This window comes from Eretmochelys imbricata, chromosome 8 (genome assembly GCF_965152235.1).
Source record: "Eretmochelys imbricata isolate rEreImb1 chromosome 8, rEreImb1.hap1, whole genome shotgun sequence".
Classification (NCBI taxonomy): Eukaryota; Metazoa; Chordata; order Testudines; family Cheloniidae; genus Eretmochelys; species Eretmochelys imbricata.
The window spans coordinates 1924029-1939019 of NC_135579.1; the positions used below are offsets into that span (position 1 = coordinate 1924029).

Below are 14991 nucleotides of genomic sequence, written 5' to 3' on the forward strand. Positions count from 1 at the left end.
AACTGCTTCAGAAAGAGGCATTTTTGAAAAATGGAGATGGATCATGCTAGGGATCATAGAGAGTAACAAAAGCCAGGGCAGCTGTGCATGTGCACCACTGCCTGGCCCGTGAAACGGGCTATTTCCAGATGCTCCTTGGAAGTGATCCCGAAGCAGGACATAAGGGTAGAACATAAGTCACCATCTACATTGGCCAAGAATATGGAAGCACTTGAAACTCTGCACCAAGAGGCAGTAGCTGTGCATTCCATCATGCCTGGCAGTGGGCGGTGAAATATTTCTTCCGTTAACTAATTCCTGGGCATTTGAGACCAATGAGGAGAGCGGAGGAGAGGAGAAGCAATTTACACCTAGCTGATGGCTCAACTGGAGGAGCTTGTGGCAAACTAGCTGGTGCAAACATGTTCCCCTCAGTGTGTTTACTGCCATTCCCTCTTGCAGGGCCTGATCCAGAACCTACTGGAGTCAATGGAAAGACTCCTGTGGATTTCAGCAGACTCTGCGTCAGGCCTTTTATGCCATCTAGCTGCCATTTGCAACCCTATAGCATGCACTGAACCAAACTAAAATGCGCACTCTTCCTGAGGAATGAATGATATCTTCTCCCTTCCCCGGTCTGGAGGGCGGACCCAGAGCCATTAGTTCTCTCTGATTAATGGAGCAGACACACTTCTGTTTGTAGCTGAGAGTGATGTTTATGTTCAGTAAGTGCCTCTTGTAAACACCGCAACTTGCACATCTCTGTTCCCTGTGTAGCTTTGGGATGTATTAGTTTAATTTAGCAGCAAAGCCAGATCATTTCAGCAGCACCGTAGGCCCAGACTGCGGATAGAGGGTCTAGATTCTGTCATGCTATGGCTGGCGTTAAAAGAGCTCTTAGCTGCCTGCCTTGGGTCAACAGCCCCTCCCTGGGGTTTTACATTGCGTCTTTCAGGGAAGAACGCCTAAATCTTTATTTGTGCTACATTTTTCAAAGCAAACACTTCATCTCTCTCTCTCAAATGTCCACTGCTCATCCTTACAATAACAAACTATTGTTCATGTTTTGATAAAGGAAATGATATCCAATTGTCAACTTTCCAAGAGTTCTGATCAACGGGGCAGGAAGGAAATGGTGCTTTTCAGCATGAAAAGTACCTGTGGCTGCTAAATTCTGATCCCGGAACGCTCAGTAATGGCAATGTACAAAGCAGCGCGAATCCAGCTTTGTTTTCAGGCACCATGTTGAGCTTACAAGTGCTGGCACTTCCCCAGACTCTTGTTTTGTCTTGCACGCTGAATGAGTTTGACATGGTAGTGATGGACATTAAACACAGGCAGAAATGTTGGCAGAGCTGATTTTCTGTCTGCCATGACTTCAGAGCAGCGAGGATGCTCCAGCCTCCTAGAGAAGATTATGTTGTTTTTGGAGAGAGAAATGGAGTTGACAGAGACACCCCTGGCCTTCGCTGGAATCTGATACAGACACACTCCTGAGCAGAGATATTAGATAGGAACAGCCAAAACACAGTTTGGATCTCACACCCGCTTCAGACAGCAGCCCTGCCCCATTCTCCAGCCAGACCATCATTCTGTTCAGTTCCTCTCTGACACTGTGTGCAGCCCAGAACGCCTTCAACACCGTTTGCTCACACCAGCCTCTGAAAAAACCACACCCTATTCTAATGCAAGGTAGCCGTCAACATTGTTCACAGACTGCGGACAATGGGCCAGATTAATTTCTCATGTAACCCAAGAGCTGGCCACAGATTTTCTGTCACTACAGCGATATGGATGCAAAGCGGACACAGAGTGGTATAATGGTGCTCATAGCGTTGTAATTTGTTTGTTTGTTTATTTGCCAGGGATGCGTTTTGCACAAGATGTTTTCATCAGTGGTTAGATAAAGAGGAACTATTTGAAGTTAAAATGCTTCCAAATCTGTGTTCGTGCATTTCAAAGGGACGGTCGCCCGTGCTGTAAGGCGACGGGTGTTGCAGGCTCCCAATCTTGGAGTTAAGTGGGTATTTCCATCTAAGGGCTGAGGGAAATTTGCATGGATTTAGCTATGCCAGGACAAACCCCTAATCCAGACGTGGGATGTACTGGTGTGACTTGCCAGGGTAAGGAGTACTTGTAGCTCACGAAAGCTCATGCTCAAATAAATTGGTTAGTCTCTAAGGTGCCACAAGTCCTCCTTTTCTTTTTGCGAATACAGACTAACACGGCTGTTACTCTGAAACTTGCCAGGGTAAGTTATTGTGTTCTCTAGACTGGCTCTAAGCAGGGTTAGATGATACAGTGGTTCAGTTGTGGGTAGCCTGTAGACACTCGCACTCCCACTATTGATGGTACAGCTGGGACTGAACATGTGATGGCAATCAGAGGAGGAGGAAAGAAAAAATGCCCAGTGTACACACTGCCTGAGTGGGAAATGTATTTCGTACCTGTGCTGTGTGATTCTGGCTGGACCTGCTGGCCTCACTTTCTACCAGTTTTAACTAAGGGAGCCACAACTGGTCTGAAGTCCACAAAGTGAAATTCAATAAAGACAAGTGCAAAGTACTACACTTAGGAAGGAAAAATCAAATGCCCACATTTGAAGTGGGGAATAATTGGCTAGGTGGTGGTATGCGGAAAGGAAGCTGGGTGTTGCAGGGGATCACAAAATGAACATGTGACGCCATTGTGAAAACACCCCAAATATCGTTCCGGGGTATATTAACAGGAGGGTTGTCTAGAAGCCATGGAAGCACTACTTGGTGCTGGTGAGGCCTCCGCTGGCTTTTTGTTTCTTTGCCTTCTTTCTAAACTGGTTTTTATTAGAGCTGTTCAGAAAACAGAATTGACGTTCTGCAGGAAGTGCTGATGGAGCAGAACTTTCCGTCATTCCGAATTAGACCGAGAAGCTGAGATTTTGCATTTTTCCATGAAATGAAAATTGAAAAAATTTCAGTGCCTGACCATTGAAAAGCTTTGTTTCGATAAAATAAAAATGTTTCCTTCTGATAATGTCAAAACATTGTACAGTCCTATGTATTATGTGTACTGTCAGATCGAATATCATTATACATTGACAGCCTATACAACCGTAAATGAAACAAACCGAAATGAGAAAGTGGAAACTATCTGGTCAGACTTTCCTGTAGAAAATGTAATCAAAATTGATGTGGTCCCACAAAACAGATTTTGACAAAACTGCTTTTTCTGTAAACATTTTGTTTTGGACCAACTCTAGTTTCGATTTAGTCTCTTACAGCGAATGGAAGGGAAAATTCACATGAAGCAGAGCAGGGGCCTTGGGACTGGTCTGTAGAAATGTCTGGGGAAGGGCTTGTTTAGTTTCAAAGTCGGAAACTAGAACCTCACACCAGGTGAAACGGCTGACGCGGACACAGCCCAGCCAGGCGCCGGACGTTGGCCCAGGAGACAGAGAGTTGCTCACTGTGGGCCAGAGGCTTCAACCCTTGCTCCGGCTGAGTAGCAGTGCTAGGCACCCTGCACCCACAGTCCCTGCCTCAAAGAGCCGTTAGGACAGACGACGTCTGGGAGAGAAGGGCTCTGATCTCTCCATTTCACAGACGAGGCACTGAGGGAGTAACCGAGTTGCCCAAGGAGCCGGCAGTAGGGCCAGATGAATCCCCCAATTTAACCCCACGACAATCCGTCCCCTTGCGTCACGGTTCCTTCCTGTCGGGCGACTCATGCAGGGCTCCTCTGTCGAGCCTTCACCCTCAGTCCAGCCCTGCTGTGCCCTGCAAAGCCAGGGTGGCAATGCGGGCAGTCCCGGTGTGGCACATGCTCCCCCTCATCCCTATGTGTAGCTGCTGCAGAGCGAGGAACTATCCAGCCTGATGCGAGAGCGAGGGCAGCCCTGTCTCTTTGCAGCTAGTACCCACGTCACACTGTGCTCCCCCCATGTCAGGGCACTTGGTCTGACTGTGCTCTGCTGGAATGAATGAGCCGTTTTCGTCCTGATTGGTTAAACCAGTGTCATCTGTGAATGATTCATATTGCCCTATAGCCCCTTCTACCCGATCACTCCGCCCACCCCTGAAATGCAGCAGCTTTTAACAGCCCACACAGTGCCAGGGCAAGCAGCGAAGGGGAGTGCTGCGGCCAGAGGAAATCACAGGGAGAATTCAGTGCAGCTGCCTGCCTGCTGGTGCATCCTACTCCTGGCCGCAGCACTGCACAGCCAGGGCTCACTTAGGGAGCAAAATGCCCTGCACCGGTGCAGACTGTCACCCCTGCAGACAGGGCGGTCCTTGCAGCCCGTTGCTCCTCCCCTTGCCCCAGAGGAAGCAAAGGGGGTGCAAAGGCCAGGAGAGAGTCAGTGCCCATCTGGGAGGACACAGAAGAGTGGCTGGCTTTTGTGGAGGTAGCAGACCTGCGGAGCTCAGGGAGGGGTCTCTGCAGCCCCTCGCGCCCACCCTGCAGGCCCTGGAGCCAGCTCCAGAAACTCTTTCCTCTGAGCAGAGGTCAACAGGGCAAGCTGCCTGCTGTGCCTTCATCTGGTTGGCTGCTCCAGCCCCTGGAGATGTGGCCCAGCCTCTTCGAGTCAGCTCTGGCCTTTCTCCAACACCAGCTGCCTTTCCTCCCTGGGCACTCTGTGCCCTGGTTCCCTCAGAAGCCAGCATATGGCAGGAGTGAATCTAGCCCATCCTTGGCACCCTGATTTCTGGGTGAGGGATGATGGACGAACCTCTCGTTTGCAATGCTCGCATTCAGCTCTTTTGCAATCTGAGCACTTCTGATCCCAGAGTAGGGTGCTGGGGCAGGCTCCGCATTTCTCTGAGCTGCAGCTCACGTCATCGGATGCATTCAATGCATCTGATGAAGTGAGCTGTAGCTCACGAAAGCTTATGCTCAAATAAATGTGTTAGTCTCTAAGGTGCCACAAGTCCTCCTGTTCTTTTTGCGAATACAGACTAACACGGCTGCTACTCTGAAACCTTTCTCTGAGCAAGTTCTTTCCCTGGCAGAGCCCCGAATGAGGCAATGCAGCCCAGCCCAGAGTCCTCTGCCCGTCAACTCCTCCATAGTGCTTAATTACATCTCCTCACTTACAGGGGAGCTGCAGCCCCCTTTGCCTCTCTTATTTAGCTGACTGGCTGAACAACCCGAAAAGCTGTGGGAGGGGAGCAGTGGCAGAGAGGCTGACGACTCAACAGTGTTCCTTCTTGAGTATTGACAAGCCCTGTTTCCCCACCTAACTGAGTCATTTAAATTGCATTCATAGCTCCCCTGGACAATAATTTTTGGAAGTGCTACCCTTGGAACACCAGATGAAAGGCTGCAGCTAGTCAGACAAAAACAGAAGCCATTTGCCACCTTCCTTGAAGTACAATTTTGTTCTTTCCCCCCATTTAGTGTGTCAGATTGCTGGTGATGTGAACAGCATTATAGGGACTTGGCGAAACTAACTGAAAAAAAGCTCAGAAAAGCAAACCTGGCTCCTAGCAGGGCGCAGAAAAGCAAACCTGGCTCCTAGCAGGGTGCAGACATGGAAGCAATTACTAATGAGTTCTTATACAACCTCCTGAACCAGGGAAAACATTCGAAAGGGCTCCCCTTTGTCTATCTCGGGCTTGAGGGGCGCCATCAGCCGTGGCACAGATGTACTTCAGTTAAGGACTGGATTAATGTGTAATTCATAAGGCTGAATTAGAGATGAATTTCCATTTGGTCAGGAAGCTGGTTTCTGGGGTAATTCTCCAGTGAGCGAAATTCACCCTTGCGTGGAAGGCCACCTGTGCACCATGTAAGTCCTACGAAGAGCTCCAAACAGGGTTTACAGGGCCAATGCACCACTTACAGACTCTCATTTGGGCTTAATCCAGACTGAAGAGGTGCACAGGTCTAGTACTGGCTCTGCACAGGAGTGAAATCACCCAGACTGGAGTAGGGACAAGTTCTGTTCCCCAAAGGCTTGCTGTGTGTTCCGTCTACACTGAAACTCCAGAATGCCCCACTTACATTGGCAGTTACCTCTTTTCCCATACTACATGAATACATCTAGGACCTCACAGCGTGGGTTCACCTGGGTTGTGTTGAGCAAGAATCCATAATTTGCAGTGGATTGAAACTCTGAGTAGACATAGCACTGAGCCTGCCTTTAGTCTCCAGGGACCTGATGTTTGCCATGCTGGGTCAGCTCCTCCATAAACAGTCAAATTCTCTGGTTAGAGGTGGGTGATACTGTCTGGATAGGACATCTGCTGACTAACGTTTAGCATGCCAGAGGCTGGCATCGGTTTGCATTCTACAGTACCACACAGATTCCCATAGGTGGGAGCCATCTTGTGTTGGTGCAGAGCCTTAGGTCTGGTCTACACTAATTAGCTTGACCCAGCTACGTCGCGAAGGGGTGTGAAAATTCCACCCCCCTGAGTGATGTAATTAAGCCAACTCCTGGTGTAGACCGTGCTAGGTCAATAGAAGAATTACTCCATCTGCCTAGCTGCCACTTCTCGCAGAGGTGGATTACATGTGCTGATGTAGAACCCCTCCCACTGGCATGGGTAGTGTCTACACTGAAGTGCTGAAGTGTTTCAAGTGTACAGAAGCCCGTAGACACTGGTCACCAGTGCAATGAATTTGCAGAGCAGTGAACGGTGAGAGGGCTGGCTGCCTTTCCCGTCTAATTCCTCATCATGCACTGGACTTTGGGGCCGACGCACTCAAAACGTCTCATCGTGCTGTAAGACTAAAAACTGTCGAGAACCAAGGGATTTTGAGTGTCCTGCTCCCTTAACAACGCCCCATTAGACATATAATAACCCCTTTTATCCAAGGCTCTCAAAGCAATTTACAAGCACCAACATTAACAAGCCCCTGTGAGGCTGCTATTGTCCTTCCATCCATGTTATAGAGGAGCAAACAGAGGGTATGTGACTTTCCCGCAGTCACACACAAGCTCTATGGCAGATCTGGGAGAAGACCCCAGGAGTCGTAACCCCCACCCCACTCCCGATGCTCCAGCTGGACGCGTTTTGAGTTTCATTGTCTTTAGAGCTTTTGTTGGGGTTTCAAAAGCATTTCTCTGGCACCAGCATTTTCCAAGGGAAACGTCATTAAAGACGGACCCAAACCCATGCTGGTAGCACTGAAGCACAGGATACTCACGGAGCAGAAGGTTTGTTTTGCAACTAACTCCTGCCCAGCATACAAATGAAATGCTATTCGGGGCTTACAGTAAAAAGGCAGGCAGAAGCTCAGAACTCTGCTTTTGCCTGAGCTCTCCCAGCGCAGCTCAAGCCCCAAAGGTAGCAAATCTTGTTCTAAAGCCTCACCTGGGTTTTGCCTGGTTCTAAAATTGCCAGGACTAATTAGCTGGTAAAAACTAAACTGCTCTGCCAGCTCCCCCACTAACTGGACGGGCACAAGTGAGCCCTGCAGCTTCAAAGCCTTTGCGAGTCCAGGACCCTGGACTCGTCTGAATTAAAGGTAGCAGAGTCAATTCTACCAGGTGCCTCGCTCAGCCAGTTTCCAAGGTGCCCGTACAGCTCGGAACGCTTGCAACTCTTAATAGCAGCAAAAAATCAGAATCCTTTTCCCTCTTGCCAATCACATCAGAGTGCAATTTCTCCCTGACCACAGGGCAATCTATGGTTCTTACATGGCCTCTGTTACCACAGTCTCTGACCACCTTACAATCTTCAGCGCAGTTTTCCTCCCAACCTCTGTGAGATAGGGAGTGCAATGTTAATGGCACAGAGAGACCAAGTGACTTTGCCCAAGGTCACACAATGACAGGGAGTGTATGGCAGGGAATTGAATTCAGATCTTGCCAGTTCTGGGCCAGTGCTCTAACCACGTGGCATCCTGCCTCTTCATGCCACAGGCTGTGAGAATGCTGGGTAAATAATGGTTGGGGTTTGGCATCTCCATTTCCTCCTGCATGTCAGCCCTCTCCGGGCTCTCCCTCTACCAGGGCAGCCCTTCCAAGCCTGCTGATCCTGCTCCCAAGAGGGCAGAACCTTGCCTCTGTGCTAGGCCCTGACACCTCCACTTTCAGTGTTAGGCTCCAAGCCTGCAGTCAGATCCCCATGCCTGAGATCAGTGAGGCTGTGTGTGCACCAGTCTGCCTGTGAGGAACCAAAGGTCCACGTGGGCACAAGGGCCTGCCCAGATGGCCCCAGCTGTGGGACTGGGGCCTGCCTGCGTTTGCCAGCACCGCAGCCTGGGCAGAGGGGAAGCCAGGAGTGTAATTAAGGGTTGTGGCTCATGACATTTTTTAATCAGGGTGCAGCACAGAAAGAGGCAACCAGCATCAGTGCACAGCCAGGAGGATGACACGCAGCTCACCTGAGAAACAGAAATTAGCGGGGCTGAAGGGAGAGGCACCCTATTTTGATTGCATCAAGGCAATTGCAAGACACCTTGTGCAGATTTCCCCCAAATTTCTATTTAAATCTAAAGTCTCCAGCTGCAGATCCTAGAATGTTGCCAGCATCACAGAAAACAGGAGGTTTTTAAACACAACTTCAAACTCTGGCTATCAAAATGTTGTAGTCCAACAGCAGCCCCTAGTGGCCAGACATGACCCAGCCCCTCTTTCAGTGCATTCAACGCCCTCCCGTTTCTTTGGGCCGCACACTGGAGGGTCAAAGTGGAGGTATCTGGGTTGAAATGCTGCTCAGGGGGGTGAAATTCACCCGTGGGCAGGGGACCAGCCCAAAGACTATGCACAGCCAAAGTCACCCAGTTCAATGTCTGGGCTCAGCGGTGTCCCAGTGCCGGGGCGGACGGGAGGGGTTACGAGGCAGGATAAAAAGGGGAATTTGTTTCTGCCGAGTGAAGCTGAGGGTTGCAGAGGAACCAGCCACCCGTGAGTCCCACTGACATTTGCAGGAGCTGCAGGTGAACACTCAGGCCATTAGCTCTTGCTTCTGTGCACAATGCAAAGCTGATTCAGTACTGAGTAGGCCAGTCTTGCCTCTTCCCAGTAAAGCGCCCAGGTTAAAGTGTGCGGGCCTGATCCCAACCTTTGATACACCAAAGCAAAATCAGGGGGGCGATTCTGCATTTTTACTGCTGTCAGGGAGGTCAGAATTGGCTCTTTTGAATGCTAAGCCGGTCATTTCTTCCCCAGTGAGCGGGGGGCGGGGGGGGGGGGGGCAGTTCCTCCAACAGTTTTGCTGACAGCTCGTTAGATTTCCCCCGTATCCCAAACCAAAGGTCACACTCACACCTTTCAACTGGAAAAGACGAGCCGTGCAAGCGGCTGCAATGCTGTCAGGTTTATTGAATGGAGAATATCTATGAACCGATGAATGGTGCAGCAGGACGGTGCAGTGGCAGCCGTGTGCGTCTTCATCGGGAATTGTCACACGCCCACTTCTCTGCCGGCATCTGAGCAGAGGCGGTCAGTGCACGAGGCACTCAGCACATTCCTCTCTTCTTTATGCGAACATTAGTTTGCCTTTTCCTGAAAAGACAGGTTAAACGTATCAGGGCAGCTTGAAACCCCCTGGGCAGGGAAGACTCTCCCACTCCAGGGAGAAACATCAGGTGGAAAATAATAATTAAAATGTCATTTTAAAATTACACACAGTCATAGGCTGATCCCAGGTCTTCTCGGCAGGCAGTTCGGGGTGAGGGACGGGGGTTATTAGGGACATGAGTTAATTAATTCCTGTAAACCTCCGAGCTAATACTTTCTGACATCTCCTGTCAGAATAAATTACTTCATTGTTGCAAAGCAGACATCAGACACCTGCTGGCAATCAAGAACCTGCAACTCCTGCCTAGCTAAACTCAGCCCGCGCTGCGATGTTCTGTGCAGGGGTTTCACATGCAAACACGCCCCACTTTGTCTCATTCACATTTGCACCTGCCCCACATGACTCTTTGCGACTATTTTAATGCCACAAGCAGGGAAAATGCAGATATGCACTTGTGAAAAAATAACAGCTTTGTGGGACTAATTGACTCCAGATTGGTTCAGTTTTCTCTTGAAATACTCATGTTCATCACCTTGGGAAACCAAATCCATTTCCCAGGTGTGCATAGAAATTCCAAAAAACAACAACAAAAAGCCGCAAGCAGGTGTGGATTTTTATGAATATTTTGCACCCCAATAACAGCGATCTAATGAAATGACACCAGTGCAAGTGAGATCAGGACCAGTGACTATTCCACTAACCAGTTCCGCACTCCCAGGTATTCCTTACCCACATCTCAGTTCTGGCCTTCAGCACACCTGCTAGGCTGCTGCTGGACCCCCGTCTCACACACAGCTCTGCTAGCACCCCACAATCCTACCGTGCAGCCCCCCTGTTATTCTAGCCCTGGGCTCCCCTCCTCCACCATTCTCAGACCTCTGCCAATGCCCCTCGGTCCTGACTCTCAGCTCCCTATTCCTGCAAACCACGAGATGAGACGTTACAGAGACCAAGGACAGGGTTCTTATCTCTCATGTAATGCTGATAAGGAGGCATTTTGCATGGGCTTTGAGGTCTAGATCAACAGCCCTGACACACTGTGCGAGTGAAACCACACGGTGTTTCATTTGAACTTGTACTCCTGGAGCTCCCAAACTAACAGAGGACTGGTAACATCATTTATTTCCCTTTTTTAAAACCCAGCCCATCTTTAGGGGTCCCTGCTGGCTGCACAAATTAATGGGCCCCTGAAAAAAACGCTGCAGGACCAGCGCCCTGTCACTGCAAAATGCAGGCCAGTGTCATTCTAGTTCCCATCAACTTCTCCAGCCTCCCTGAATCCAGTTCCTTCCACCAGGGACTCTCCCCACCTTTCCTCTCCAGCCCCGTGTGCCCCTGCTCCCCAGCCTGCTCACTGTGACCCTCATCCCAAGCCCCCTGAAGTCAGTGGACAGACTCATTCATCTCCCTGGGATCAGGCGCTCTGTTCCTCGGACCGTCACCTCTCCTGTTCCGGCAGCTCTCTGCGGGTAGGGAGCACTTTGTTCTTGCACACCCCCTCCCCACCCCCCCGCTCATATCTCCTCCTTCCTTTGCTCTGGACCCCTCCGCATCACTTGACCCTCTTTGAATCTCACTTGAAAACTCTCCTCCTCTCTTCACTGTGGAACCAGCTCTTGGCCCAGCCCTTAGTGACGCTGCGGATTAAGGATACTACACAACCCTCTCCCCTGCATGTATCGTATCATCTAGCAGTCACTGGAGACCTTTGGAAGTGGAGGTGGGCGTTGTCTTTAGACAATGCTGTGCTGTAGCAAACCCTGTGACAGCCAGACACAGCGACCTAGGACAGCGGGCTCAGAGTAGCTGCTCACTGAATCTCAAAGGGATGTGGTGGGGGCCCCAGGACAGCTGGGTCGTTGATCCCGGTTCCCTAGCTAAAGTCCCATCCACTGGTGCATTCTTGAATCTATGTTGTACTCCTGTCTCCTTAGAAACTCTCCTCTTTGGCCTTCAGATGTGAGGAAGTCACCATAGAGCAGACTACTGGGGATGGCCAAGGCCACCTAAGTCTTTTCCATCTCACTTTTCTATGGGACAAATTCTGCCCTCAGTTTCACCAGTGAAAATCAGGAGGAACTCCGCTGGAAGATGGGCCCAGGAGTCCCTTCTTGTGGAATTCTCTCTGAAACCAGAAGTTAGAACTGGAGCTCTAGTTGGAGATTCCCGCTACCCCTGCCAATGCAGTGCGGGTTCTCATACGTCTGGTCGGCTCATTGCTGGGTTCAGTTGCCATTCAATTGATGCAATGCACCTCAGAAGAACTGTCTCCATCTTTATCGGCAATGGCACTGGCCCAGACCACAGCAGACCATGAGGACTGCAGAAAGCTGGGGTCAGCTAAGTCTTATTTTCTTTGCAGCAGATGTGCTGGAACAACTTGGCTTCCCTCCGCTCACACACCTGCCTACATGCTCTGATCCGAAATGGGATTCCCACAACGCACAGATTCATTGAGAGCCAGCCCCAGAGCCCACTAAAACCAGCGGAAGTTTTGCTATTGACTTGGGCGGGCTTTGGATCAGCCTCTAATACACTGTGTGCATCACTTCCACTGGTCCAATGTTGTCTCCTTGTATTCCCCCATCAGCCTGTCTGTCTCTTGTCTCTTTGGGGGAGGGACTGTCTTATTGCTCTGTGTTTGTACAGTGCCTAGCGCAATGTGGTCCCAGTCCACCACCGGGACTCCTAGGTGCTATGATAATACCACAGCTAGCAGTAAGCATGGGACGAGCCGGTGAAGATGGCTCTAGTGTTACTCTAGGCCAGTGGAAGAGAGCATCAGCAGGGAAGAGGGGAATGGCAAAATTTATCCCCGAAAATTGCACCAAGCCAAAAGTCATGGCTTTCTGCATGAACAGGGGACTTATGGCAGAGCTCCGCTGTACAAGGCCCATGTGAAAACAGCAGCTTTTGAAATATTTGCACTCAAAAGCGTCCAGATACTCACAGGTTCTCAGCACACAACTCACACTCATTGGGGTACGTCGCATTGTCGGTGCCACATACAGGGTCGAGGATTTTGGGGCAGCCCGGAAGCATATATCTGCCACAATCTGGCTGTGTGAGTAAAGGGGAGTATTAATGTACCTTACACAAGGCATTGCTGAAAAGAACTTCATGTTGAAGGGGATGCTTTAGGCTGGTGGGGAACTGCAGAAATTAAAATCTAATGGTCCTGCAGGAGGACTAACTGAAGCTGTACCAGGCTCTCAATTTCTTCTGCACTTATCCCATTGTGACCAGTCCTGCTTGCTAAGAGCTCCACTTGGAGAGTTCCGAAGCAACGTGGGTAGCTGCCACTGTGCGGGTTCATTTTAACTTTCATTCTGACAATTGGGATCTTAACGGTGGTGTTAGCTTGACATTTAAGACGATTAATCAGCTCTTATCTAACACTTTTCATCAGAGATCTCACTGCACTTTGCAATGGGAGGGCAGCAACACTATTCTCATTTGTCAGGTAGGGAAACTGAGGCAGGGAGGGGGGAAAGTGACTTGCCCAAGGTCACCCAGCAGGTCAGTGACAGGGCTGGGGCTAGAACCCAGATCTTCTGACTGTCACTCCACTGCATTATCCACTGGGCAATGTTGCCTCATTGTTTTTAGCAGTATTGGCTTTCCACGACACTGGGACAGAATGACTTCGGCAAAGAAGAGTATGCAGTTAAATTGCACAGAAGGAGTCTTTACCTCTTTCCCTCCGTCAGAAGCACCACCCGGTTTGGCATTGCCTAAAACACATGGGGGGGAAAAGGAAACTCCTTAGATCAAGTAGGCTGTTGGCTTCTCCCAGCCTGCTCCTTGCACAGGTCCAATAGAAACTCTCCTGCTGCTTCCAGGCCCCCAACCCTACGCCTGTGAGGAGGACCCCATTTGAGTTTCCTCTCCGCTCCCCTTCCATGCCTCTGACTTGGGGCAGCCTCTTCCCCCCTCAGCTTCCTTCCTTCTTGATCTCACTCCTGTTCCTGCTCTGCTCACCTGCCCTTTGCCAGCCGGCAGAGCCACCTCCACCCCGCTCTGCCTTTGTGCCTTGACGAAAACCCACCGCGTCCACAGCAGGCTCCTGACAGTGACCCAGCCCCGTGACACTGACGTTCCCGGCAGTTCGCTCAAGCTCCACCTGGTGCTGCCAAGGAACAAAGGGACCTTTGATTGCCCAGAATCGGTTATGGGCCACAGCCACAGTTTACAAGCCTGATTATGGTCTCGCCTGTGCGGGTAGCGCAGCTGATCTCAGCGGGGTCAGCAAGAGCTGAATCAGGCCCCATGATGACAAACGGCTGGTGACCTCGGAAGCAGGCAAGGAGGGAGTTCCCTTGCGCCTGCCGGATTCTCCGTGGAGCCACATCGATTTACACCAGCTGAGGCCTGGGCGCAGAGTTCCCTGCTGTGGTATGGTGAACTCGGGTAGCGCGGAGGGAGAAGGCAACTGTGTGAACTCCTCTGGGACCCACAGAGAGCTGTGCAAGCCCAGGGAGTTGACTTGCTCTGTGTGCGGCGCTCGATGGAGTACTGAGTCAGCTGGGGGCTGAGAATCGCCGGTTTGATAGGAAGGGCTGGACTTTCACCCCTGTGGCTGTACGGACTCCCAAGGCGCAGGGACTGTAATTCAACGCGGCATTGCTCAGCTTCACTTCCAGGCATTGCTGTGTCCCAGGAATAGACTGGCTCACCTGCGGTCTGGCTGCAGGCCTCTCGCTCTAGCGCTGAACACAGAGCCTGACCCTCCAGCCATCTGCTGCCGTCTACGAGCAGGTGTCAGGCTCTGTGCTCTTCAATGCTGAACATTGAAGAGGTTCCCAGGTTTCTCGCCCTGATCCCCACCAGCCCAGTGGCTGCTTTCCCGGTCTGGACTGTCTGCATGTGGGAAAGTTTAGAGGGAGCAGGAAAAGCAGCTTCTGACTGACCCCATCACACTCACCTGAGCAGCAGTAAAGCCCCACGCCGAGGAGCAGGAAGAGGCCAGCTGCCTTCATGGCTGTTTATTGCAGACGGAGTCAGAATCTGCCTGTCTCCAGGAGATCCTCTCTCAAGAAGCCCACGCAGGGAGCTTTCTTTCTATCCAATATACGGCTCTCCAGGCCCTGCCCACTTTGTGCTGTACCCGCCCAGGTCAGCCCATGGCTCTACGGGACTTGGCACAAGCCCAAGGTGTGGACAACAACATTCAAAACGCTAGGAGGACTCTGAGTCATGGCTGGATCAGTCTGGTGCGTCAGGGCAAAGAGCCACCCAAAGTTAATGGGGAAACATCTCAGCTCACAGGCGGTGGCCACAGGTGTGGAACAGAAACATCCTCTTGCAGGAAGGGGGATCCTGGACCTCTGTGCAAAGCCAGAGCAAAGGGGCTTTGTGCAAGAAACTAACTCATAGGGGTGGGGGCAGGTGGATTCCTGCCCCCTGCACCAGCGTGGAGCCTGACTGCACCCACTTGGGGCAGCAGCTTAGCTGGGGCTTGGGATCAGTGGATGGATGCACTTGCCTGCAAGGGGTGAGCTCTGTCAGCAAAGCTCGGGGACTAGCCAGCCCGAGCTCCAGGCAGATTGATGGGTGCCGCCGA

The 14991-nt window shown here is 51.0% G+C and overlaps 1 protein-coding gene across 1 annotated transcript; it reads right to left on the reverse strand.

The window, feature by feature from the left end:
* Positions 1 to 9366: 9366 nt before the first annotated feature.
* Positions 9367 to 14407, reverse strand: LOC144269644 (pancreatic secretory trypsin inhibitor-like). The gene is made up of 4 exons (XM_077825452.1): positions 14353 to 14407; positions 13122 to 13162; positions 12379 to 12488; positions 9367 to 9412 (listed from the first exon to the last, which is right to left on the reverse strand). Exons 1-4 carry the CDS (start codon positions 14405 to 14407, stop codon positions 9367 to 9369), a joined length of 252 nt encoding a protein of 83 aa, XP_077681578.1.
* Between the last annotated feature and the right edge of the window lie 584 nt (positions 14408 to 14991).